At 40.7% G+C, this 26,576-nt stretch overlaps 1 protein-coding gene across 1 annotated transcript; it reads right to left on the bottom strand.

The window, feature by feature from the left end:
* CWH43 (cell wall biogenesis 43 C-terminal homolog) lies at positions 1 to 26,576 on the bottom strand. Its single transcript, XM_075128224.1, is given in 10 exon segments — positions 1 to 4,334; positions 7,130 to 7,285; positions 8,426 to 8,487; positions 9,141 to 9,285; positions 13,850 to 13,985; positions 17,520 to 17,625; positions 20,233 to 20,312; positions 20,512 to 20,621; positions 22,364 to 22,484; positions 26,555 to 26,576. Coding segments are annotated over 10 exon segments (1,035 nt in total). The 3' UTR covers positions 1 to 4,237.

Raw genomic sequence — 26,576 nt, forward strand, 5'->3', positions numbered from 1 at the left:
TGCATTGCTGTAGGGGTTTCTTTAATTCTCTACTCCTGGGGGAAACTTTTTTATTGTCTCTATTGTTACAGATGCTGACAGGTATTTTGAAATAAATTACCAAAATAATTGAAAACTGGTGTGATTATAGTGTTATTTTGACAAATAAAATATGCAGACTTTTGCAGAACTTTAAAATATTGTGTGCAGAATTTTTAATTTTTTTGTACTGAATTCTCCCAGGAGTATTCAGTGTACCCCTACCTGGATGACTGGCTCCTTGTCCTATTCCAACAAGACCTAACCTCCACCATCCTCACCCTTCACACTTTCTTCATGTCTCTAGGTATTTGCATCAATGAGGAGAAATCAGTCCTTGTACCTATGCAGATGATTGACTTTATTAGAACGTGGCTCGACTCCATCATGGCACAAGCCTTCCACCAGTGGACCACTTCGTAACACTGATGACCATAATTGCAGACCTATGCCACAACCCACGAACCATTGTCCATCGCTGTCCCTCCCTCCTTGGACATATAGCAGCCTGTACCTCAGTGACACTGCACGCACATGCATTGCCTCCAGCAGTAGCTCCTCTCCAGCTACAGACCCCACATGGACCATTTGGAGGCCAAAGTTATAATTTCCTGGATGGTTCTGGCCTCCCTCCAGTGGCAGATTAGTCACTGGGCCGACGGGGCCCATACCCAGCAGCCCTGGCCAATTTCCATCCATTTCATGAAAGGTCTCCTCAGTACCTTCCCACCAGTACTCAAACCCATGTCCCCGTGAGACCTTAATCTCATTCTCTCCACCCTCATGAAACCACCCTCAAAGCCACTGGCAACGGGCTTCCTCTCCCATCTCTCCATAAAGGTGCAGTCCTTAGCAGCATTACCTCAGCCAGACAGGTCAGTGAACTCGTGGACAGTTTCCTTACAGCTACATCCTAAATTCCTCCAGAAAAATGTCAGAGTTCCACCTAAATCAATGCATCCACTTACATGTCTCCTGTCCAAAACCACATGCCTCCCATGTAGACAGGATCCTGAATTCCTTCGACGTCTGCCATGAACTGGCATTCTGCCTCCATAGGACCCATGCCTTTTGTGCATTGCCAAAACTCTTTGTAGCCACTGCCAACTGATCCAGTGGCACTGGAACGGAGGGCTCAAGGAGGCCATGCCCCCCTCACTTTTAAAAGTGGGAGGACTAATCCCTCCCACTTTTTACAAAAGAAAACACCTTAGAGTGGGCGAGGGTGGGGAGCACCAGGCTCGCTCTGCTTCAGAGAGGTGCCACGTCATCAGCAGCACCAGCCCCTGTTCACCTGGGGCCACCCCGCCTCCTATCTGCATCTCATGGGCAGGCTCCCAGGCTGGCTCCACAGAGGGCCCCTTCCATGCAGAGGAATGCAGCCAGCTGAGTGGCTGTTCTGGCACCACAGAAGCCTCTGGTGGGTAAAAGGCGGAACTGCAGCACTTCTTGGGCAGAGCGTATTCTGTCCCACAGGGGTGTGAGCTTGAGTACTGTTGGGAAGGTACTGAGGAGACCTTTCATGAAATGGACAGTGGTAGGATGTGTAAACACATGGATAGTGCCATCCGCAGTGGCGCAGAATTCCCCCAGGAGTAGAAGTTCATCACAGCACCCTGCCTGCAAAGCCAGGTTAGGACAGATAGAGTGGGACAAACAGGGATGCTGTAGAGGTCACAGACTGGGGTTCAGAATGGTTAGTAAGGGGAATAGATTAGGGTGTTGGCTCAGGAGCTAGTGGGGTGACAGCATTGAGCCAGGGGCTGAATAGGAGTGGGGTGCAGGGCCACATGGGAATGGGACGAGTGGGGACAGGGACAGATGTGCCTGACTGAATGGGAAAGACTTGGGGTCAGCCAGGGTTAGCATGGGGGAGGCTACCCAACTCCCTAACAATTCCTCCGCTCCCCCCTCCCCACCCAAAAAACCCTGTTCCATACTTCTCCAAACCATACCCAACAATCCACCAGGTTCACTGCAGGCTCCTTCCCTCTCACTCAGCTCCTCCATTACCTCTGACTCCCCCAAGCCTTTGGACTACTTCTGTCAGGTGCAGGAAATATGTTTCTGTATTGTAGTTTAAATGAATTACTCAAAGTTCTGTATTAATATGCCTAGTAAGGAATATATTTGTCAAAAAAAATTACCAGAATCTTTTCTTTTGTCTGTTTTGTTACAGACATACTTGCTGACAGGTATTTTGAAATAAATTACCAAAATAATTGAAACTAGTATGATTATATTGTGTTATTTTGACAAATAAAATATGCAGAATTTTGCAGAATTTAGAAGTATTGTGCGCAGAATTTTTAAAATTTTGGCACAGAATTTTTTATTTGTTTTGGTGCAGAATTCCCCCAAAAGTAGAAATTCTGACACTGCTATCCTGATGTATGGATCCCTGGGTGCTTGTACTGTGAATTTTTGGTGTGCACATACACAGCTATATTTATCTCATTGTGCTGGTAGTGCTAGTTCCCTGGTGTAATGACGACATTATGCTAGGAATATGAATCCTGAAAATAGTGTCCTGCTATGATGGTCACTCTGGGCTGTTAATGTGAATCCTCCATTTTTGTTTGCAGTGTTCTTGTAGCCCTGTTGGTCCCAGGATATTAGAGAGACAAGGTGGATGAGGTAGTATCTTTATTAGACCAACTTCGGTTGGTGAAAGTTACAAGCTTTCAAGCCACACAGAGTTCTTCTTACTTCTGTTGGTGAGAGAGACAAGCTTCCGAGCTTACGCAGAGCTCTTCTTCAGATCTGTAAGCTTAAAGGCTTGTCTCTATCACCAACAGAAGCTGGTCCAATAAAAGATATTACCTCACCCACCTTATCTCTCTAATGTGAATCCTGTCATTATGGCCCTGTTGGGTGCATCCTAATATACTGAGAGTATGAATTTTGGCCACTAGAAGCGGTATGTAAATCTTGATGCTAGTAGCCTGCTGTTTAGATCTTACTCCACTCTGAGCCTGGGAGTTTTAATTTTGGCATGTGTATCATGATGCCAAACCATGAAGACAGTGGAATTTGGAAATAAGGTGAACACAGAGCCAGCCTTACGGGTGGGCGCTGTGGACAAGAGGCAAGGAGTGGGGTGGACTTAGGGTATGAGGCCACAGAAGGGAGCTCACGGCAATGCAGAGGGAGGCAGTGGGATCCCAGGGAAATGCGGGGTGGGGGGAGAATTCCTCCACCACTTTGGCCTTGTCCCCTCCCCCACTTTTACAAAGGTTCCAGCATCTTTGCCAAGCCTTCCCCTCTCAATAAATTTCCAAATAGGTCTCCAGATGCATCCACAAATGCTACACCTTATCCAGCATACTGTTGCCTGATAGGGTCACAGCACACTCTACACAAGACGAAGCAGCCACATCGACCTGCCTAGCGGACATCTCATGGCAAGACATCTGTCATGCAGCAATGTGGCACTCCATACACACGTTCACGTCGCACTATGCCATCGCCCAGGCAACAACAGCAGACCATGTCAGGCTACACATTTCATTCCTCTCACATCCTTGGACCCACTTCCATGCTGCTCACTGCTCACCCACGTTTGGAATACATGTAGGAACCACCACTCTAAGAAGAGGAGGACGTTACACACCTGTAACTGGAGGTTCTTTGAGATGCTCAGTTGGTGAAAAAGAAGCATAAACTAGCTGCATCCCTCTCGCTCATGATTCTCTCAGCGCAGGAAAGTCATTAGGAGGTACAGAGCTGGCATACCCACCCTCCCTGAATCCCCCACTGCAGGGGGCATGTCAGGACAGGGGGATATATTCAACTGGCAATTAGTCTCTTGAGAACCATTACCAGCTAGTGCAAGAAAAAAACGCATGGGGGAAATGAAGGACCCATAACCAGTTCCCTGACAGCCACCATGCTCTGCTTTGATGAGCGTAAAGCAGAGAATCTGGCCTACATGTTATCCACTTAATGGACAAACTTGTCATTATAAAATCTAACAAAACCTTCCCTCCCTCCCACATTACTGACTATTTTGATTGGTAATTTTTTTCTTTAAAAAATTAAGAGAGTGAACCGTAAAGAAAAAGTTTTACAATTTCATAAGTTATTAGTCATCACATATTGCAAGACATCAACAATATTATGTAGCCTGGAAGATGCTCAGTCTCTAAAAGGTGTAGTTTTGGTTGCTTGGCAGTTTGATTTAAATCTACAGACCTCTCTTTCTGGTCACACTGATGTGTTATTTCCTCATTCTAGTCTGTTTAAAATACTTGGGGGTACTCATATGGAAATGATGAATATGTTCGCAGTTGTGTCCATCTTTGTAGGATCCAAACCTAAGAAAAAATAATTAACAAAGCAAAATCATTACAATGTAACAACAATGAATTAACCCATGCAATTAAATCACAAAATTTTATAGTGTAATTAACATTTAATCTGAACAATTGTTTTTAAACTAGGCTTCATTTTAAAGTAGACTTGTTGAGAATACATTTTTTTTTAAAAGTAAAGATGGGAGAAAAAAAGCAAGAATGTCCGAAAGGCAAATTACACAGAATGACAGGTCTGAAGCAAAAATAGAAAGTTCTATTTAGGAAAATAAAAAGTTTAGTCTATTACAGCAATATGTAGCAAAATAGACAAAATAGACAAAAGTCTATTTGTATCAGAATCAGCAGCTACAACCTGGTAAAGTAAATAATAATTACCTATATGCTCTAGTTATGAAGGAGTGAGTATAACAAACACATTTAAATATGCAGCATAAATGATTACATGACGGCCCAATGCGATGGATATTCCATAAATGGAACTTCAGTTGAATGAGAGTTGCACAGATGCAGTGAAATCCTGGCCCCACTGAAATCAATGGGAGTTTTGCCGTTGACTTTAATGAAGACAGGATTTCACCTGTGTAGTGCCTGAAGGCTCAGACACACTGTTTGTCCAGACTCCCTACTCTTAAAATTATGCCAAAAAGCTGTAAGCCCTAGATGAATGGAGAGAAGTATATTGCACATCACACTTAAACATGTAGCTTTTAATTACTGCTTGACTATTACTGAGGTTTTCTTTTACAAAAACATCAGCATTGTTTATTAACAATGCCAGCATTAGCTAGACATATAAAAACAACAGAAAATTTCCTTTTAAAAATTATAGCTAAAAGATAAAGCTTGTTCTTGGGAGCTGTCATTTTCCTGCTTTCAGGCAGGAGTAAAAGAAATTAGAACAGGAAGAAACTCATCTGCATTGAAATAAATGGACAAAGATCAGGACTTTGAATATGGATTTTAGGTAAGTTTCAACACATGGGACAGATTGTGGAAATCTTCAATCACATGCATAATCCAACTGACATCAATACCTAAAAAACAAATACTGAAATTTACCTCATGAAACTTAAGAACTTCTCCCACTGATTTCAGCGCAGAACAAATGTCCTTTTTATCCTTATTTCTCTTACTTCCTGTGTATAAGCAGGAAAACGGCACCATCTGCTCCAAAAACTCGTTTTCTGTAACTTGTTCTGTTATGACTACATACTATTTTAGACAGATGAAACATTTAGAAATCTGTATGTAGTGCCTGTTTCACATTTATATTGTATTTTATAAAGCACTATATAAAATGTCGCCCTGAGAGGTGCGGAGGAACATGCAACTCACATTGACTTTAAAAGGAGTCACGAATTAATCCACACGTCACCAATGTGAGGTAGGTATCTTCACTTCACAGAGCTGTACACTGGGGTACAGAAAGGCTAAATAACTCAAGGCATATGGCAAATCAGTGGAAGAAATTAATTAGAAATAAGGGGGTCTGGCCTCCTAATCTTGTGCTCAGTCCAGCAGGCCATGTTGCCTCCCCTGTTATATTTATAAAGCCCAGTTTTGTTCCTGTGCCCGAAAGCCCCCCTGTATTCCCCCCATACACTACTGTAATAATCTTTGAATAAAATATGCCTTGTTAGATATAATTTGAAAACTAATAACTTGCTGGTCAATAATATCATGGTAAAATGTGTGCAGCAACATTAAATGCAAAGTTTTGAAATCCCCCTGCATGATGTTCTTAGCACATGTTCAAAATCACACAGACCTACCCAGACAGAAGTATCCTGGATGAAATGTGTATTTACCTCAATTTACATATAAATAGTAAACAGCGTCCTTGAGACAGTAGGGGGAGGAGATGGCAGGAGACAGAGTAAACTTATGTTTCAGAAAACGCAGGTGAGAAGAAAGAACATGGAGTCTCCTTCACCAGACTCCAGATCATTTCTTTACTCTTTGAATAAACCATTCTTTGAGGGGTAACTCTCAGAAGAATCCACTTCAAGGGTTAACTGAACTACAAAAGAAAGAGGGAAGAAAACCCAAGGGATCCATCTCTCTCTCTCCCCTAAGAAGACAAAGGAACCAGCCCTTTGACTTTGCGGGGTGACCCTGACCAGAGAATTTGGTCAGCCGCATGCCTGGAAACATATGGTAAGGATTTTACCTTGAACCAAGTCTAGCGTGTTTAAGTTTTAACTACTAGAAAGGGTTTTATCTTTAAACCATTTCTAACTTTAATGCCTTATACTTATACTCACTTAACACCTCTCTTTGTAGTTAAATAAACTTCTTGTATTTTTAATCTAATCCAATGTTATGTTTAAACTGAACTGTTTGGTAACTCCAGTTAAAGTAGCAAACTGTTGAATACAGGGGGAACAGACCTTTAATAACTTAATTGTCCAGGAGAGAATAGGACAATGCAGAATACAGATTTTATGGAAATTTGGGATGGGGAGTGTGTTAGGGTCATCCTGAAAGGCTGGTGGAAGACAGAGAGTGACTGGAACATTGCCGACAGGCTGCTGGGGTCCGAGCTGCTGAACCAGGGTTGCAGCTACAATCAGACACTCAGGGTGTAACATGCTGTTAGGCTCTTTGTGAGTGGCGCTGGTTGGGAGCTACAACAGTAAAGCACTGTCAGGCACCCAAGGTTGCAGAACAGGCGGTGAAACCCCTCACTGGTCTGGAATACACCCTGGAATGTGACAGTTCCTCAAGTTTTCCGTTTTTGGTAATACAAATAAATAAATAATGATCATCTTCAAATATTTTTCTTATACGCTGACCTTGGGTTGAAATGGATGTCCTCAGGAACTTGGCTGGGGTCAATGATGATTTTGTCATTGTCAACGTAACTATCCAAGTCATCTGGGATCCTAAATTTGGCCATCTGAACTTCTGAATCACTCAGGCCAGCATGAGAAATGCGGACATAACCCAACCTATCACATCCAAACACAGAATTACTTTGAAGAAATAGCTCAAAGTCAGATCATCACATTTTTAAATCAGTGTCTTTAATAGTTATTTTAACCCACTAATATAATTCTTTTCAATTCTATAGAACCTTTCATCCAAAGATCTCAAAGCACTCTACAACATAAGCCTCAAAACACAATTTTGCACATGGAAAAACTGAGAAACAGTGTAAGTGCCTGAGATCACACAGCAAATCAGATGTAGGACCAGGAATATTATTTAGAAAGCATTATGTTGTAGTTTACAATCATTAGAATATATTGGTATGTCTCAACAACTTTTTTCAATTAAATCATTCAAATAAACATTCAGGGAAAATGAGTGAACTTAAAATACAGGCGTAATAATAAAAGTTGTGTTATAAATGGCATCTCACTCAATACAGCTTTTCTCTGTGTGTATTCAGTCTCCTTATGGACAATATAGTTTACTACTTTTTATTCCTGTTAACACTGCAGACTCTACACTGCTATGTTAGAGTGAGCTGGAGTCTATTCTGGCTCATGAATCACCAACAGAATTATTTACTAGAGGCTCAATCCTGCAAGGTGCTAAGCATCCAGCCCTGGTCCAGCAAAGCACTTAGCATGTGGTTAACTTTAAGCACGAGTATTTTCACTGATGTCAGTGCAAAGCTTTGCTGGACAGGGGCCAGAGTGCCCTACACCTCACAAGATCAAGCCCCAGGATGATATTTCAGAATTTGTATCACTGGTGGTGATGAGTGAGCAAGAATTCCAGGATGAGATTGCCAAACTGGGATTTAGGAAAATAGTCTTTACGTATTAACCAAGCAGATTTGACCTGAAGTCTTAGAAACACAAAGATGGAGCCCCATGATGTCATTTTTACAGAGTAACTTTACAAAGTAGAATCACACTAAGTCTGACATCCACTTATCAGGTTCCATATTACTTCATGTTATACCTGACTGCCTGCATGTAATTTAGTAGTCTGCCTTCAGCCAGTCAGAAAGTTTGATGTAAATTAAAGACAAGAACTAAGCTCTTCCATTCAGAGGAGTTATACAGGCTTCTGTCATGAGATCTAAAAGTGATAATGGTAACATATCTAAAACGAGTAAATTATCCATTTTGACATACCGTATTAGTCCATGATACATGATATAATCACACCACCTGTCATTATCCTTACTGTCAATATCCTATGGGGGAAAAATAAAGCAAACATGACAAGGTTTCTTCAAAGATGGACCTCAAGTCAGGGCATGTCTACACTAGGGGCACTACAGCTGCTTCCTACACTGACAGTGCAGATGCTTCCTACATTGACAGAAGATGTTTTTTCCATCAATGTAGGTAGTCCAAGATCCTGAGCAGCACTAGCTAGGTCGACAGAAGAATTCTTCCATCAATCTACCTGCGTCTACACCGGGGGTTAAGTAGACTTAATTGCAGTGCTCAAGGGTATAAATTTTTCACACCCCTGAGCAACATAGCTAGGTTGATCGAAATTTTAAATGTAGACCAGGCCTCAGTAACAGAATCTGCATGTGGACACAGAACAAGGAAATGATTTGCTTGAGATGTAGTCAAAAGTTGCAAATGAAACAGAATCCTGATGTTAGATCCAGGCAGGTAAGTAAAGGAAGACTGATTTTTTTAAAGGTATTTTATTTCTAAAATAATAGTTCGTAACAGGTAATTGAAAAATGGAACAGATTTTAAAACAAGTTGTTTTTTAAAAGGTATATGTGTATTTTTAACCCTATAATCTATGTAGGTTACTCATTTGGAATATTAAATTCATCCTTTCTAAATTAGTTAATTGTTATAGTTAGTAGTAGTTCTATATTACCTTAACATTACCATTTTCAATTACTTCTATGTAATCTCTGAATCCAGGAGCTGAAGTGATATATCCTAGAAACACAAGCTGTCGCGAGCTATTCTTCAAGAGGTTTGAAATAGCAATAGCCTGGAGCTTCCTGTCCAAGTCATCTCTGAAAGAAGTGGGAAACAATTACAAAAACATTTTTTTTAAAGGATCAGAAAAGATTCTCACTGATACAAACACAGAAAACCATGGGTTATGCAGTGGAAAACAGTGTGTGAAAGTTTACAAAAATAGGATGCTTTTTAAACTTTTGAAATGTTTGACCTCTGGTGCAAATTAGCTGCAAATAAGAGCTTCTTTCTCCTCAACACACTCCATGAATAGCTTGTTCTACGTTTTTATACTGAGCTCTAATCACCATGAATTTCTCATCTGAGTATCTTCTGCAGTTAAGACTTTGGGTCTGTCTAAATTATAAGTTTAACTGTGCCAGCATATAACTGTGTGGCACATTTTGGAACGTCCACACTCTAACTTGACCTTTTAATTGTACTATGGACGGGACAACCAGATCCTAGCATTGCATTACAGAATCATGCTAAAGCCTAGATAATGTAACAATTTCTCTAACACCATTCAAAAACGGTGTCCCACAAATACTACCAACAAAAATGGTGTTGGAACATGTACTGATTTAACAAAATTGATTTAAAGACTGATTTTAATTTAACCAATGCAGGTTGTGTGCATAGACAACACCAGAAAATCATTATTTTCCTGTATGCTTGTATTGTAGAGCCTTGCATTGGTACTGCTGGACAGATGCAGGTCAAAAGGCTTTATGCCAGAATATACCTTCCCAGTGCTCTTCTTGTATTTACTGAATTTCTAAATATACCTTCCCAGTTCTCTTACTGTATTTACTGGGTTTCTAAATGACTCCAATAAAAGTATCACTGATCCAAGTAGTATAGTTGGTTTGCTTCCTCCTACAGCTAATACACACTTAACACAAGCCAAACAAAAAAGACCTCCACTGATATAATCCCAATTTTTTAAAAATAATCCTTTATTAATTTAAAAGTTATGGTTTCTGATTACTGTTCCCCACTTTCAAAAGCAGCAATAAAATTGTATTTTTAATTAACCGATTATAAAGCCTCCATTATGAATATGAATTCTCATAATTAGTCTCAAAACACAATTTACTTTGCACCTGCTTCCTTAGCAAGCTGACAATAGCACTATAAACTGATAAACAGAGCAATGCTTGATATGGGATGATCTTGTGCCCCTTCTCCAAAGGATCTGGTGCTTGGGTGGGTTGAAAAAGCAAGTTCCTCCCTCAAAGGAGGCTTTTGGCTTCCAAGACTTTTAGTTGCACTCAGGTCATGTTTTCAAACCTTTCTTTGTATCCATGAAGGCTAGAATTTTTTTTCCTTAAGTGAAAGCTGAGATCCCAATAATCACTTGACTCCTGGAGCTAGGGCTTTTAAGAAAAAAATCCATCAACTATCACAAGACTTGAGCAATTTGCAAGAATTGGTAACACTAGTATTCTCCCCTAAATACATGGAAAGATGGGCTGGAGGCTTTAGGTCACTAGAGGAACACTGCTGAAGGGCAGGGCAGAATGGCCAGGGAGGAACACTGCTGGAGGGAACTGTAGGCTGGTCAGTAGGTAGGAATGCTGGCACTAAGCACTGAGCTCCTTCCATTCCCCATGCACAGCTACCAGGTGGGCTGCTTGTTTCTATTCTTTTTCAATTCAAATGAACCGGCCTCCAGGAGGTGTTTTCCGGGCCCAGAAACAGCGCTCAACCATGTCAAGGTGATGATGACAGTTGCCAGCAATTGCAAATTGCTCCACTCTATGTCTTCCATCAGGGCTGCTTGCATGGCAATGTTCTGCACAGCAGCTCCTGTATCGGCTGTGTAAATACTGCAGAATAAGGCATGAGGTGCTTGTAATGCTCACAACAGTGTACAGCTGAGCGGGGTCCATGCTTATCGTGCTACGGTGTCCGCGTAGGTAGGAGGTAAGCGCATCATGGGAGGCTAATGCCATGTTCCCATAACCACCCATGTCAGCGTTTTGGTTCCATAAGGCATTGTAAGCCCAAGCCAAAATTCCACTCAGCTATGTGCACTGTGGGATAGCTACCCACCGTGCAGTGCTCAGTGAGTCAATACAAGCCCTGCTAGTGAGGATGCACTCTGCCGACACAATGAGCGTAGTGTGGACACGCAAGATCAATTTGCTTAAATCGGAGGCTCGATGTTGCCTTAGCTTTCTAGTGTAGTCATTGACTGAGAGAAACACAGGTGCTTCCCCCTCTCCATGGCCAGTTCCTCCCACTCCCTTCTTGTTGGGATGTGCTTCTCCTCCCTTCTCTGCTACCCTGACAGCCAGATTCTTTGGGGGTGAGGACACAAAGTTGGATAGAAAAATGGAAGTGACTGGGTTGCCTGCTTTAAGCTGTCTTTTAGAGGCCAAATTGGGAGCCGTTTCAGACCAATTCAGTTTAATTAGTAAGACAGTTTCCAAGAAATACAGCTAACTGGGAATGAAGCTTTTGAGGTGGGAAAGGGGTGAGGGGGAACTTAATAGGTGGGCAGAAGGAAGCAAACTGATCATTTTAAACTACCTCCCACATGCCTCTGGATCCTGGCCATTCTTTAAACAGGTGGTTATGGCCAGACACTTTCAACTTGCTTTCTAACATGATTATAATAATTAGGGAGTTTATGGAACTGCCACCAGTAATTGCTTGCTGCTCCAGTACAACTCACATTTTCTGTGCTCTTATCCTGTGATCTCCTCAGGACAGAATCCTGTTTTAAGCATGGCCCGTTCATTAGTTTAAAGTGCCAAGTACACCTTACAGCACTATGAATAACGTCTAAACACAGAGTAAACTGGAAGCTGCTTAGCTGTTTCTTCTAGGTTTTATGCCAAAGGCCCCCAAACTGGAAAAACTTGGGGGGGGGGGAAGAACAGCTGGGACCTGGGACAGCTCCCATGGGGGGCGGGGAGGGAGCACCACCTAGCTCTGCTCCTGGCCCTGACCTCACTAACAAACTCCAGCTGTTTTCAGAAGCTTTTTTGCATATTATATTCCTTAACTGAATGTATAGTTATCGCTGCATAAGCTACAGTAATTAAAAGATAAATCCCTAAATCTAATAATTGGGATCTTAATATTAGATACTGTGGAGAATAAAGCAAAATGAGTTATAGTGACTTAAAAGATTCACAAAACCTGCCCATTCACAAAACCTGCAACTATTAACATACATTACACAGCCATAACCAAGACATTCCAGGAAAGATTGAGAAAGGCAATATATTTGTTAATCCCCTCAAGCTTTTGATTTATCAGCGCAGTTCTTCATTTCAGAAGCGGGAAGTCACATTTCACACCTCCAGTTTTAGCTGTCCAGTAAAGGTACTGAACTTGTTTTTTTCTTGCTGTTTATGCAACGTGTCTTAGAAGTCTCAGAATTGCTCTCTTTCGGTGCAGAGGGGAAAAAAAGAACACCCTACACTTAGGCCCTATAACTTCTTACCAAGCCACAATTTATGCCATCTACCTGCCACAAATTATGCCAGTCTACCCTCCCTGATGGAACATAATGGAACTCTACTGAGAGGGAGGAGGCTGAGGTGAGGGGGAGGAATCCGATATAGTTTCAAAGCCAATCTTGACTCTGTAGACGAGAGGTGGGCAAACTACGGCCTGTGGGCCACATCCGACCGGCAGGATCGTCCTGCCCAGCCCTTGAGCTCCCAGCCGGGGAGGCTAGCCCCCCTCCCCAACAGCCATGCCGCCGCGTGGGCAGCGCTCTGGCCTGCCACTCCTACTGGGCAGCGTGGAGAGTGCAGCTGCCTCTGGCTGGGTTGCGCAGCTTCAAGCTCCTGCTGCTGGTAAGGGGGCGGGGAGCAAGGAGTCCTGGGGGACAGTCAGAGAGCAGGGGCGGTTGGATGGGGCAGAGGTTCTGGGGGGGCGGTCAGGGGATGGGGAACAGGGAGGGTTAGGAGTGGCAGTCCCGGGGGGCCTGTCAGGGGGCAGGGGTGTGGCTAGGGATTGGGAGGAGCAGTCAGGGGACAGGGAGCAGGGGGGTTGAATAAGGGGGTGGGATCCCGGGGGGCAGTTAGGGGCGGTGGGTCCTGGGACGTGGCGGTCAGGGACGAGGAGCAGAGGGCGGTTGGATTTATTCTTTTACATAGAGACTGTCCGGTTTGGCCAATGTACATGGCAGAGAAGCATTGCTGGCACATGATGGCATACATCACATTGGTAGATGTGCATGTGAACGAGCCTCTGATAGTGTGCCTGATGTGATTAGGCTCTATGATGGTGTCCCCTGAATAGATATGTGGACACAGTTGGCATCATGTGCCAGCAATGCCCCTCTGCCATGTACATTGGCCAAACCAGACAGTCTCTACGTAAAAGAATAAATGGACACAAATCAGACATCAAGAATTATAACATTCAAAAACCAGTCGGAGAACACTTCAATCTCTCTGGTCACTCGATTACAGACATAAAAGTCGCAATTCTTCAACAACAAAAAAAAGTGTCCCTCATCCACCTTTGGAAAAATAAGGGCTGTATTGTACATTAAGTTGCTAAGAACTTTTATAATTAAAGCTTGTCACATTTTAATTAATATTTTTAAAAATCCGTGTCTTTCCGCACCATCTGTTTCCAGAGATAACTCACCCTGACACGTGATCCCTTGTGCTTGGACCAAAATTGGTGTAAAAAACCAGTTTTTCTCCTAACCACATGGTTGGATCAATGTTCCCAATGAATGGCTTAGAGGTATCACTCTCCAGAATGGTAATAAAATCTGCACCTGGGAGACAAATTTTTGAAAAACTATAACTATCAAAAAGACCGAAAGTTATTCTTCTGATCACACAGAATGGATGCAGCTCCCTCTAGCACCAGTCAGTGCCAATTCTACATTGACCAGAGATTGGTCCATCCACTGGTTATGTATGCTGTTTCTGAAGTGCTCCCAGCCCTTCCTAACCTAAGACCCCTCAGTATGGACCCCTTACACCAATAATTCAGCCCATTCCACAAAAGTGTTTGTTAATAGTGTACCTGAAGTCTCTCCTGCACCCCCACAAGATAGAATTGCAGCCTTACTTCAAGAACACTTTTAGAGCGATTTATTTAGTACAGTAAAAATACGAGTGAAGGACTTGGTGGCTCAGAGGATTTGAATGGGACACAGAACTCTTCCTTTCTAGGGATCAGCTCAAATGCAGCTCACACAGGTAATGATTGAAATGGATATTATTTGATGACTGTTGATCTACGTAAAGTAAGCTAGTCTGGGTCCCGTTCAGAACAGGCAAGTGTTCACTTCACAAAAACTCACCTTCACGTTCGGCACTTTTATTGGCTGTCTCATCAGAGACAAGAAATGAATGAGCACAGCAAATGAGCTGCTCACTCACCATTAGAAATGTCCCCTTAAGGTCAAGGTTGAGGCATGTTGATAGCTGACAATGTGGGAGAAGTTTTCTCTTCCCTAGACATGATGTTTTTATTCTATGATTCTCATAAAAATCAGGTAATTTTAATCAGAAACAAAGCAATGCTTGCTCCTTTCTCAAAGGGTGGAATCTCAAATTGCTACACCTCAATTATTAGTGAATTTATGAATTTCTTAGAAAGCCATACAATATTTGTATAAAACATAGAATTCTGTAATTTTATATTAAACCTATGTCACCAGTAGATAGAGATGTAGATTTCTTAATCTAAGGTTTGTCTTGAAATTTCTTACTACAGTTTTTGACTTCTGAATTGCTTCTTTTGGAAATAAACATTTCATTAGCACAAAGAAACTTTCAAAGGAAAATAAGTAAATTACTGATCCTGTCATTTGTGCTTTTGGTTCATGAAGGCTTCAGTTGATGGGTTTTAATGTGCATGATAAATAAATACTTTCAATATATTTCTTATATAGATACTTTCAGGCTAAAAACATGGGCTACACTGTTCTATCTGAAGGGAAAAAAAACACTAAGAGGACAGAGAGTAGCCCAACTTTCAACTCCTGGAGTTCTGAATTGGTTTTTTTAGAGGGTGGGGGTTGCCTACTGAATGGGCCAAGGTGTCAGCTCCCTAAACACGAAACCATCAGGGCACTTGAGGAGGTCAGAGCCATCTGTGCAGTAGTCCAGTGCCTCTCGTTGCTTCCTAACCCCCATGTCATACGTCAGCATGACATGCTGCGTCAGTGCCTGCAAAAACTGCTCATTGACATGGAGACAACCCCTGCTCAACTGGTTCCCTTAGTAGAAGGGGAACACACAAACCATAATGTTAACCCCAACATCACTCCTTCCTAATGCCCTTTGTGCACCTGCAGAGGAGCTTGTCTGAGAATAATGTTACAAAGCCTCCCACCACACTCCAGTGCCACCTGATTTTGGCCCCTTCCATTCATGAGAGCTGTAGGGACAATCCAGACACATACATAGTGCTAGAAAAGCAAATTTCCTTGCTCATATATGTTAAAAACAACACCTGAGAGTACAAAATCAAGTATATTTTAATAAGAATTTCTCTCTCATACCACTATTTATAATGTTAATGTTATACATTTCTCAGCTTTTACAATGCAAATAGACGAGTTCATTTTTCAAGTTTATAATTCATAGCTAGCCATTTCATTTTCAGGTGCTCAAGAAATCCACAATGCTGCACTATTTTGCTTGCAGACATTGTAAGGGAATGTTTATTTTAAAATGGTTTCCATTGGAATTAAAAACAATGGAGAAGTTAAAAAAACAAACTAAATATGGAGCCAAGTTTATCCGAAACAGTCTTTAAACTTAAACTTTCTTTCAGTAAATGTACCAAATATTTTGCTTTGCAGTGTTGTTGTAGCCATGTTGGTCACAGGATATCAGAGAGACAAAGCAGGTGAGGTAATATCTTTAATTGGACCAACCTTTGTCGGGGAAAGAGACAAGCTTTTGAGGTTACAAAGAGCTCTACTTCCGGTCTGGGAAAGGTACATAGAATATCACAGCTACATACAAGGTGGAACAGATTGTTAAGCATAAGGAGCTCCACGTGTTGCAAGAGGCCATTCAAAGTGAAGTGCACAGTTAACACCTCTGCAGTTGTAGGACAAGAAGGGCTAGTGGGTTACAGAGTCATTCAATAAAGACAATCGATTTACAGCTCATTACAACTATTTTTTTTTAGTGATTAACACAGTGATGAATTTAAGCTCTCAGGCTCATCTTTTGGAAGAATTGTGCAGGCTTCCTTTGTGCAGGTCAGATATGGAGTGACTGACTTGTGAAAAGTGGCCTCTTAGTCCTCATCCTCAAAGGAAACCTGCACATAGATTCATAGATATTAAGGTCAGAAGGGACCATTATGATCATCTAGTCTGACCTCCTGCACAATGCAGGCCACAGAATCTCACCCACCCAATCCTGCAATGAACCTCTCACCTATGTCTGAGCTATTAAGTCCTCAAATAATGGTTTAAAGACTTCAAGGTGCAGAGAATCCTCCAGCAAGTGACCCATGCCCTATGCTACAGAGGAAGGCGAAAAACCCACAGGGCCTCTTCCAATCTGCCCTGGAGGAAAATTCCTTCCCGACCCCAAATATGGCGATCAGCTGAACCCTGAGCATATGGGCAAGATTCACCAGCCAGATACCCAGGAAAGAATTCTCTGTAGTAACTCAGATCCCATCCCATCTAACATCCCATCACAGGCCATTGGGCCTATTTACCATGAATATTTAAAGATCAATTAATTGCCAAAATCATATTATACCATCATACCATCTCCTACATAAACTTATCGAGTTTAATCTTAAAGCCAGATAGGAGCTTAAATTCATAACTTTGCTAGATATTAAAAAAAAATTGATTCAGTAAAGACACTGGATTTATGGCTCATTATAACAAACCTATCACCCACTAACCCTCCTTTGTCCTACAACAGCAGAGGTGTTAACTGCCCACTTCACCTTCAATATTTTGCTTACAGAAATATGTTTAGTCACTCCTCTCTATTACAAGAAAGAAAAAATCTGAGGTTGATTATTAAAAAGTTCTCTCCAGCCAGGAATTCCACTTAAAACCAGAGGGGATATCACTTCCTCTTACTTATTTGAAGCAAGTGGATTTTTAAGTGTATCACTGACATGATCATAATGGAACAGCTATAAACACAAAAGTTTAAATGAAACTATTTCATCCCAATGCTGTGAGGAACAGTCTTGTGCTAACAGGAGGATGGATTCAATGACCCAGTAGGTTCTCTTCTTTCTAGCTCCTATGATTTCAGTTATATCCTACAAGGTGTAAAGGAGAAAAAATAAGGCTGACACAAAAAGGTACCTGTTTGATTAAGCAGAAATGCTGCATCTTCCAGGTTTGGCCATCCCTCATTGTCATATCCAAACCTGAAAGGTCAGATTGCAGCAGAGAAGTCTCTCGTTGAAGGCTGGAAGAAAAGAGAATGAAGAATTAAAAACCTGGTAAATTCTATTATGTCTTTTAATCTAAGGTGCAATAAAAAAGACCTAAGATTATACGTTTTAATTAGTACATGCTCCTAACACAGGTAAGTAGATCACAGAGGTCTGTAGGTATTATTAATAGCATATTATTTCCACAAATAGAGAAAATCAGGAAGTCATGACATTTAAAATGTACCCACACAAATAAGGTAGGCAAATGAATAAGAAGGGGGGAGGGGTTACTCTCTCCCAATTCATGATGTGTCGTAAACCTGGATAAATACCGCAAAAAAAGTTACCGACAGACATTCACTCACATTTTAGTGTATTTGCATAACCTTTATTCACACCCTTTTTTGTATTTGCCATCTGTAAATATTCTAATGAAAACTAGTAAGAATAGTTGTCATAAAAGCAAGTTTTGAGTAAATATTTCAGAATAGTCATAGAAAGTTAATTTCTAATTCATAATTGCAATTATTCACACCAGAAACTTGATTTTATAACATTCACCCAATCATGGAACAAAAACATGTCATGTAATGTGTTCAATCAAAACAGCTCTAATTTAAAACTGAACCTATTGAATACTCAAAGCAAAACTAACATTTTTAAGTAAACTGCATGCTGAAATATGTCAGCATAAAACAATCTCTCTCACCTGAAGCTGTCATCGCAACACCCAGCTCTTTGGCCAGATAGGAAGCTCGGATCCCACCCACCCACCCCCTTTTAAAAAAAAAAAATCAAATCTCCTTAATGAATCGAGAAGGGATGCTTCTAATTCAGAATAGCTTGTCAGAAAGGCTCCATTCAGAGTGACATAGTAACAAGGTGGTTTGTCCCATTCAGAGTCAGAGGACCTGGGGCCAGCAAGTCCTGTTCAGTTATCAGACGCAGCTGGGAAGGGATCAGGTGATTCCTATAAGAGCGTACGGGGGGGCTGCAGGAAGCAGGGTGGCTCCTGTGTTCTGAATAGAGTTCAAGTGTAGCATTAGTCCTTCCTGGGCTGGGGAGACAACACAGCAGCCCTACAGTGACCGACCTGTTGTCACGTATCAGTGAATTTGTGGGGTAAGAGTCCCAGGGTCCTTTCAAAAGCTGGTTCTCCTTCATGGCAGCACAACAGGCCTGTCACTGTACCAGCTTCAGCTTAGATTTTCACTGTAGTTACCCTATACTGCTGCACATACTATCCATGGAGCATTCCTCATTGCAACATCAGCCCAGTGACAAGTCATGGTTAAGACAGCATTTCAAACAAGAAGCATGTGACTGCTTTTCAGATCAAGGATTTAATTCCAGCTAATAAAGAACTTAATACCAACTCACCTGTTCCAGTTTTAAACAAAATGCTTGTTAGGTGGGTAAATCCTATAGTCTAATCAAAGCACTCCATTTCTGAACTGAAGACGGTAACCCTTATTCAGGATCAAGTGGAATAAAAATTTGGTACTGCTCACGAAGGGGGATGTATGAAGCTTGGAAATGAATCTGATGCAACGTCATACACAGTTCAACACTGCTCAACTCAACAAAATTTGAACAGACTCTACTATGACTCAGCCAAGTTACAGGCCCTGAGTTTAGAGTCTCCAACCTGCTGGGTACAAAACCACTTGCATGCATCACTATCACAAGTTCTTAGGTCATGAACACATGGGCAACTATTTGCATCAACATCAGTGAAGCAGGTGAACTCCCTCATTACCCCTTGAAATAAATTCTGTCCTGATTAAAGTACCTCTGCATCAGCCTACTTGAAAAAAAAAAAGTGTACTCACACTTATATAATACAAGTTTTACTGCGGCACTGGAAAGATCGCTATCATTCCCCCAATCAGAGTGTGGAAGTCAGAACAACCATCCACATTCATCATCATGGAAGGAGGGTGGAAAGAGTAGAAAGACACTCTCTCAAGAAGAGGCCATTTTAACATCTTTTCCCAATCCTGGAGATGCCCCAAAACATCTTTACACCATAAAAGCCCTTGGGTTTACATTATATTGTAAATCCACACTTCACAGTCCATCGTGTTCTCACTTGTTCTCTCTTCCCACATCCTCCTCTTGCTGTGTCTAATTTTCCTTTCTTTTGCCCTACATTTTCTTTGCACCATTCCCTTTTTCCTACTTGTCTTTCCCCCCTCCTCAGTTTTACACCATACTAATAGTCCCAAGCAAGATCAGAGCCCCATTGTGACAGCTGTCAAATGTATTCATAGCAAGAGACAGTTGCTGCACCAAAACAACTGCAATTCAAAGAGACAAGGCAGACAAAGGGTGGGAGAAAGGAAGTATTATCCCGCATTTTTTTAAAAACAGACGGGGAAGTAAGGCACAGAGATTAAGTGATTTACCGAATGCCATACAAGAAGTCTGCAGCAAAGTCAGAAACTGAGACCAGATCTCCCAAAACCCAGTCCAGTGACTCAACCACATGACCATTTTCCTCTGTTCAATACATATTCATATACTGAGTGACTTATGGTTGCTGTGTATTGCTGGAAAGATTTCTAAGGGATCATTTGCAGATGTTACAGTGTGTTTGAAAATATATTTTTTTGTTTAAAAAAATAAATATTACTCACCCGTTGGCCTAATTTCTTCTCATATGCTTTATATTACAGTCCTAATCCTAGCAAACCCACACCAACAAACAGCCACAAGACTTGAAACAGAAAAAACACAGGAAATTAGTTGTGAGAGAGAAAAAGGGAAAGTGTGCAGAGTTAATTTCATGCTCTCAGTTAAACATGGAAGGGTATATTCTCTTCCTTGGGATTAATATTTAAGGAATGGGAGATACTGTCCGGTTATAGTTAAATCTCCACATATTTCAACAATAAGTGTAAGTATTTAGAAAGTACTGTACTGCCCATCAGTATACATGCGGATATTTTTAGAAGAAGAATCTATCTGCCTTTCATTCATGTCCTCCAAAACAAAGCAGAAACAGCAGGCTTCATGTAGCACTTTCCTTTGTATAGCAAAGGCTTTGTATAGCTAAAATTATCTCTTCTGAAGAACCTGTTACAGAAATTCATAAAGGCAAAAAGAAAAATGCTCTGTTTTTCCTGGCTCTGTTCCAAAAATCCTTTTGAAGTATGGAAATATTAATTTGTTAATATTATCTTGCCAAGCAAATAGCTATAGTTTACTTTAAAAAATCCCAGACCTCAGAAAGATGCAGTCCCTACCAAACCTCCATAGAAGCACTTTTCTAAATGTACAAATTGGCAGATTCTTGAAGAAGCACTAAAACCTTATAGAACGCAAATCATGGCTTTTCTGTTGCTTCCGAAGTCTGCCAAATCACAAAAGTGGACAGGTAAGGACTCTCAGGGTTTGGCACTCATAACTCGTTGGTGATTAAATCACTTTGTGATTATTTCACATATACAAAGGCACATTAGGCCTACCAAAAAACTCAGGTAACTCTAGTCAATTCATTCATCAAATCCTTAAATAAACAATGATAAATTGACATATAATTAATTTTACATTAATATCAAACTTTTGTAAAACAACTTTACGGCACATTTAAGCAAACTTTACCATGAATAGTGGCAGGAAAAAAAAAAGACACATATTTACATGCCTTATAAAACACAAAGGTGTTTGAGGGAGAAACTGACCGAAGAGCAGTAAAGTTTGGGGAAGTAAAGCCAGAGGTCAGTGTTGCATTAAGTTATAATATCAGCTTGGTAGGACAAGGCTAGAAGCCAGTAGACAGGGTATTTTACTGTTCCACTCTTCTGAAGTTATAACAATGCTAATAGCTTTGTTTTGGGGGTGTTAAAACTTCTCGATTTGACTATAAATATATTTTACTACTTATATGGCCCCACTACCCACAGTTTCTGAGTCACAATCTTTAATAATATTCACAACACCCATGAGGGGTAGGGAAGTACCATCATCTCTGTTTTGCAGATGGTGACGTGAGGCACAGAGAAGCTACGGGATTTGCCCAAGGTCATGCAGGTAGTGATAGGAAAGCAGGGACTTGAACACAGGCCTCCTACATCCTGACCTAATGCCCTAACCTCTAGACAACTTCTCTCTCTAATTCTCACTGTAACTGAAAAGCTATTATTGGACTACGTGACCCCAATTCTCAACTACATCTCAGATGTGCTTAGTTGTAGTGGAGAATGGCAGCCACAGGGAGCTGGCTGCAGCTCATTGATCCTCACCAACAGAAGTTACAGCAGTGAGGCTAATATGTCCAGTTGTGCCACTGGGGTGAACAGGGTAGCCAACACACAATTTTATTGAAAGTCTCATGATATTTGGTATTATTTTTACTTTTAAAGCCTCAGCTCATAGAACCATGTTATTTTGTGAGCTGCTATGAAACCCAACATCAGTATGATGGTGTTGGCAGTCTGACATCTCCAGATTGGGTTTAGTGAGGTATACCAGATTCGGAGCACCAGTAGAAGAATCTTCCCTAGTATGAATCCCCAGATCCTTTTAATTATTTTTCAAATCTACTCTATATGTAGAGTAAGTACAGAATCAATTCTGTAAATACAGAATCAATTCTCGAGTACCTGGCGCATTTTGTAACAAGTGTTATAGTGAATATCAGGCCTTAGTTATTGCACAAATGCTACATTCGATTTTAAGCATTTTTCAACTGATATTTAGTTCATGAATTTGTGAATAAAGAGAAGCCATTTACAGTCATGTAATTTTTATAAATATGGACAATACCTTTGTAAACTGTTTCCTGACCACCATGTTACTGTTTGACCCACGAGAGAGGAACAAACACCTGGAGCCAAGGTCAGTATTCAGAGTGTAGCATTTGGAGCTTGGTATGAACCTACGCTTCCTGCAAACAAACACATGCACTGATTTTAAAGGGCTGTATTTTCAAAAGAGATCAAGTAATAATGATTTCCAATGCATTTGTTCAACTGAACATACAGATGTGCACAATACACGTTTAAACCACCAACAGAAATGCACGTTGATAGAAAATAGGTACATTTGTTTCCACCAACTTATCAGAACTATTGTTTACAGTGGGGGAAAAAAATGAAGAAATCACATGTATTTTCTTAGACTGCAATCAATACCTGAAACTAGGCGGGTCATACTGCAGAAATATAGGACTAAATATTCCAAAGTAGGTGCTTAATTTACATCTGTAAAATGCAAATATTTGGAGCCAGTTAACTGAGCATGCAACTATTCCTGAACATTTGGATTATGAAGCTCAAAAATTTCTCAAGTAAATTCTCAAGTGTAAGCATACACAGAAAAGTTAACTAGATGCCAAACATTTCCTTATTCACCATAGTTTACAAGATGGAGAAAAATGTTGGTGCAATCAGATTGTGAACTGGATTTAAGAAGAGGCATTGGAGGAACGGAATCAGAAAGAGCAGTCACAAGAGAGCCAGGAAAGCCAATTCACTGTAATTCCATAATACAACGATACAACAGGGACTGACAGTATATTGCACAAGGGTATATGGCAGTAGGGACATGACACTGGTATACATAAAAAGATAGCTTTCACACATTTAGAGGAACCGGGAAATTCTTCTACTGTATAATGTTCCTTTATATAATTCATGCTGTACTGCAACTGAAATAAAGATGCCCCTAAAATACATGTTTTTAAAAAGGCCGATATATTATTACACTTGAACGTACGTAAAACTTCGAATTACATCTTTCCCCATGAAAATAATAAAGGAAGAGGCATCTGCAGTATTGAGCTATACCAACACCAAATTGGCCGTGACAACCCCATTATTACAGCCTGTCACATGACCAAATACAAAATTGCTACCAAGTACCTCCAAGAGACTTAGTTATTATGTAAATAGCAAGGATAGCTTGGTTTGGAACTTCAGTACACAAAATAAATTTTTTGTTTAGTCAGCTCTTCATTAACAGTCTAACAGCCTTCACTCTAAGACATGGATTTTATCATACTGGTTTGCCAATTTGATTTGGTGCTTATCTGTTCTGCCATCTGCTCCATAAGCTACACATTCTAAAAATAATTAAATCTTGAGCTAGTAAACTCTAAAACGGCACGTTTAGGGCTTTCTCTGAAAGGGGTTACTCCATAGCTGAGCTGGACACAGGGTTTCACCCAGTTAGGGCTGCACACATTTCCATGCAGTTCAGTCATTTATTTTGTGAGACTGGCTTGGCGACAGTGAAGCCCTTTTGATTGTCGAGCTCCTTCCAACACCAAGGCTGGCTGCACCTAGCATATGTATTCATAGGAGGCTGGTTTGTTCCTTCTCCCTATTATAACTACCCTCCCAGGCAAATCCTCCCTAGACTCACCTAAATCCACTCTTGGTCTGCTCTTCCCCTTTCTCACAGAAAGGCAACTTAATCTCTCCCTGTCCTTCTAACAGCTCTCCAAGGTCAGGAAGCTTCTTCACAGGACAGCTTTCCTATGAAAGAAAACTGAACATTCCCTGTGACAGGGCTGACATATCCACTCACCTTCTCTGGGATCAGCCCACTCTTCTTTCCCAGCAGGCAAAGCTTATTCATTTCCTCCCCAATGGGCTAAGAGTCCCCTGGCACCATCCCTATTCCAGGATTACCTCCTCCAGCCTCCAACCCTGCCTCAGTTCCTCTCCATCTAGAATTATTTACCTTGCCCAGCTCCCTCTAATGGCTCTGCAGATGTCTTCAACCACAGTGAAATCTTGCCCTAATTGGCAAAAATTGCTCAACAGAGCAGGCTCCCATACCTGCTATGGAGGGATCTGTTTTATCTGGGAGAATTAATTAGCTCCTCTTGTCCATGAAAAGCAATACAGATTTAGGTAGATGTATGGATACCATAATACAGATTCTGACTCTGAAACACATTCTAGCTAGCCCAATAGTTTCCTTTAGTGTTCCCAATTGGTGGTTCAGTAGGTGATGTATGAGCATTTGAAATCTGGGAACACTAAAGGAAACACGTAATGGAATAGTATAATCCTACACATCTGGCAAATTTCCATAGCACCCTGCATAATACTCCCTGCTAATGCTCATACATCACCTACTGAACCACCACAGTCTTAGGATTTTAATTATTTTTAAAATCTACTCTATATGTAGAGTGAAATAAATAATTTCTTAGAGAGTTTTCAAAATGTTACATATATCTGCCTGCATTGGACAATGCATCTTTGTTAATTTACCATAATGTTTTTAAGTCACCCTTAAACATGATTGCATTGTTGAAATGAGGGAGGAAAAACTGTTTATCTGACAGGAATATTGCACGTATAAACCATATCTTAAAGAAAGAAAAAAAGTTGGATTTGATAAATATGCTCCCTATGCCCACCCAAACTATTTGCAGTATAGCAAAATGAGACTTCTGATATGGATTTCTGTAGATTTGACTATTAAAATTTATTGAATGAAGGAGATAAATATTGACCAAGCAAAGATGTAGAAAGGAAGCATTGCTCTAGATCAGGGGTCAGGAACCTTTCAGAAGTGGTGTGCCAAGTCTTCATTTATTCACTGTAATTTAAGGTTTCGTGTGCCAGTAATATATTTTAACGTTTTTAGAAGGTCTCTCTTGATAAGTCTATATTATATAACTAAGCTATTGTTGCATGTAAAGTAAATAAGGTTTTTAAAATGCTTAAGAAGCTTCATTTAAAATTAAATTAAAATGCAGATCTTATCAGTTTAGTGTGATCCTTGCCCTTGCTTTTCCTTGCTGAGTTTTCCAATGTCTGGCATGTATTTGAATACTTTAAGCTGCACATAGGCTTCTGAGTGATCAGTTGTTAACCGGCTCCGAGAGGGACAGAGGACAGATTTCAAGTGTGAAAATACCTGTTCACACAGGTATGTGGATCCAAATGCTGAAAGCACTGCAAACGCAATTGTCTTCAAACAGTTAAATTTCACTATCAAATCACTTGTATTTACTTGTATTTACTGAGGGACAGACAACCTATCCTAAATACTCAATTACTGAGGGACAATCTACACTTATTGTTATATTTGCTTTCCACAAGCTTCTTTTAGTATAAAAACAACAAGGAGACCAGTGGCACCTTAAAAACTAACAGATTTATTTGGGCATAAGCTTTCGTGGGTAAAAAACCCCAATTCTTCAGATGCATGGAGTGAAAATTACAGATACAGGCATAAATATATATTGGCACATGAAGAGAAGGGACTATACTTACAAGTGGAGAACCAATGTTGAAGGCCAATTCAGTCAGGGATGTGGTCCACTCCCAATAATTTTAACACCATCACTTGGGGCTTGAGTAGGGACTGGGAGTGGCTGCCTCACTACAAAAGCAACTTTGCCTCTCTTGATATTGACACCTCCTCATCAATTATTGGGAGTGGACCACATCCACCCTGACTGAACTGGCCTTCAACATTGGTTCTCCACTTGTAAGGTAACTCCCTTCTATTCATGTGCCAATATATATTTATGCCTGTATCTGTAATTTTCACTCCATGCAGCTGAAGAGGTGGGATTTTTACCCATGAAAGTTTATGTCCAAATAAATCTGTTAGTCTTTAAGGTGCCACCAGACTCCTCGTTGTTTTTGTGGATACAGACTAACATGGCTACCCCTCTGATACTTTTAGTATAACTTTTTATGAGTGATGTACCTGAATATTTGGATGCTAATATTTAAACTGTATTGTTGAATCTGTTAACCTTAATTTGGGATATAGAAAATTATGTACTATTTGTATTTTATGACTTTTTAAACCAAACTCTGTACTTTTGGATATTTTAAGCATTACATCTTGACGCACAGACACTCTTTCCTTGTGTATTAGATCATTTTAACATTTGGCTTAATAAAAAAAAATTAAATTTGACTGCAGGGGTAATGAAATGTTATCCTTATTGTATGAGTAAAGGGCAGCAGAACTGTGCTTTACCTGTTCTGATTGAGGGGGTCAT

The sequence above is a fragment of the Caretta caretta genome, chromosome 4 (genome assembly GCF_965140235.1).
Source record: "Caretta caretta isolate rCarCar2 chromosome 4, rCarCar1.hap1, whole genome shotgun sequence".
Lineage (NCBI taxonomy): Eukaryota > Metazoa > Chordata > Testudines > Cheloniidae > Caretta > Caretta caretta.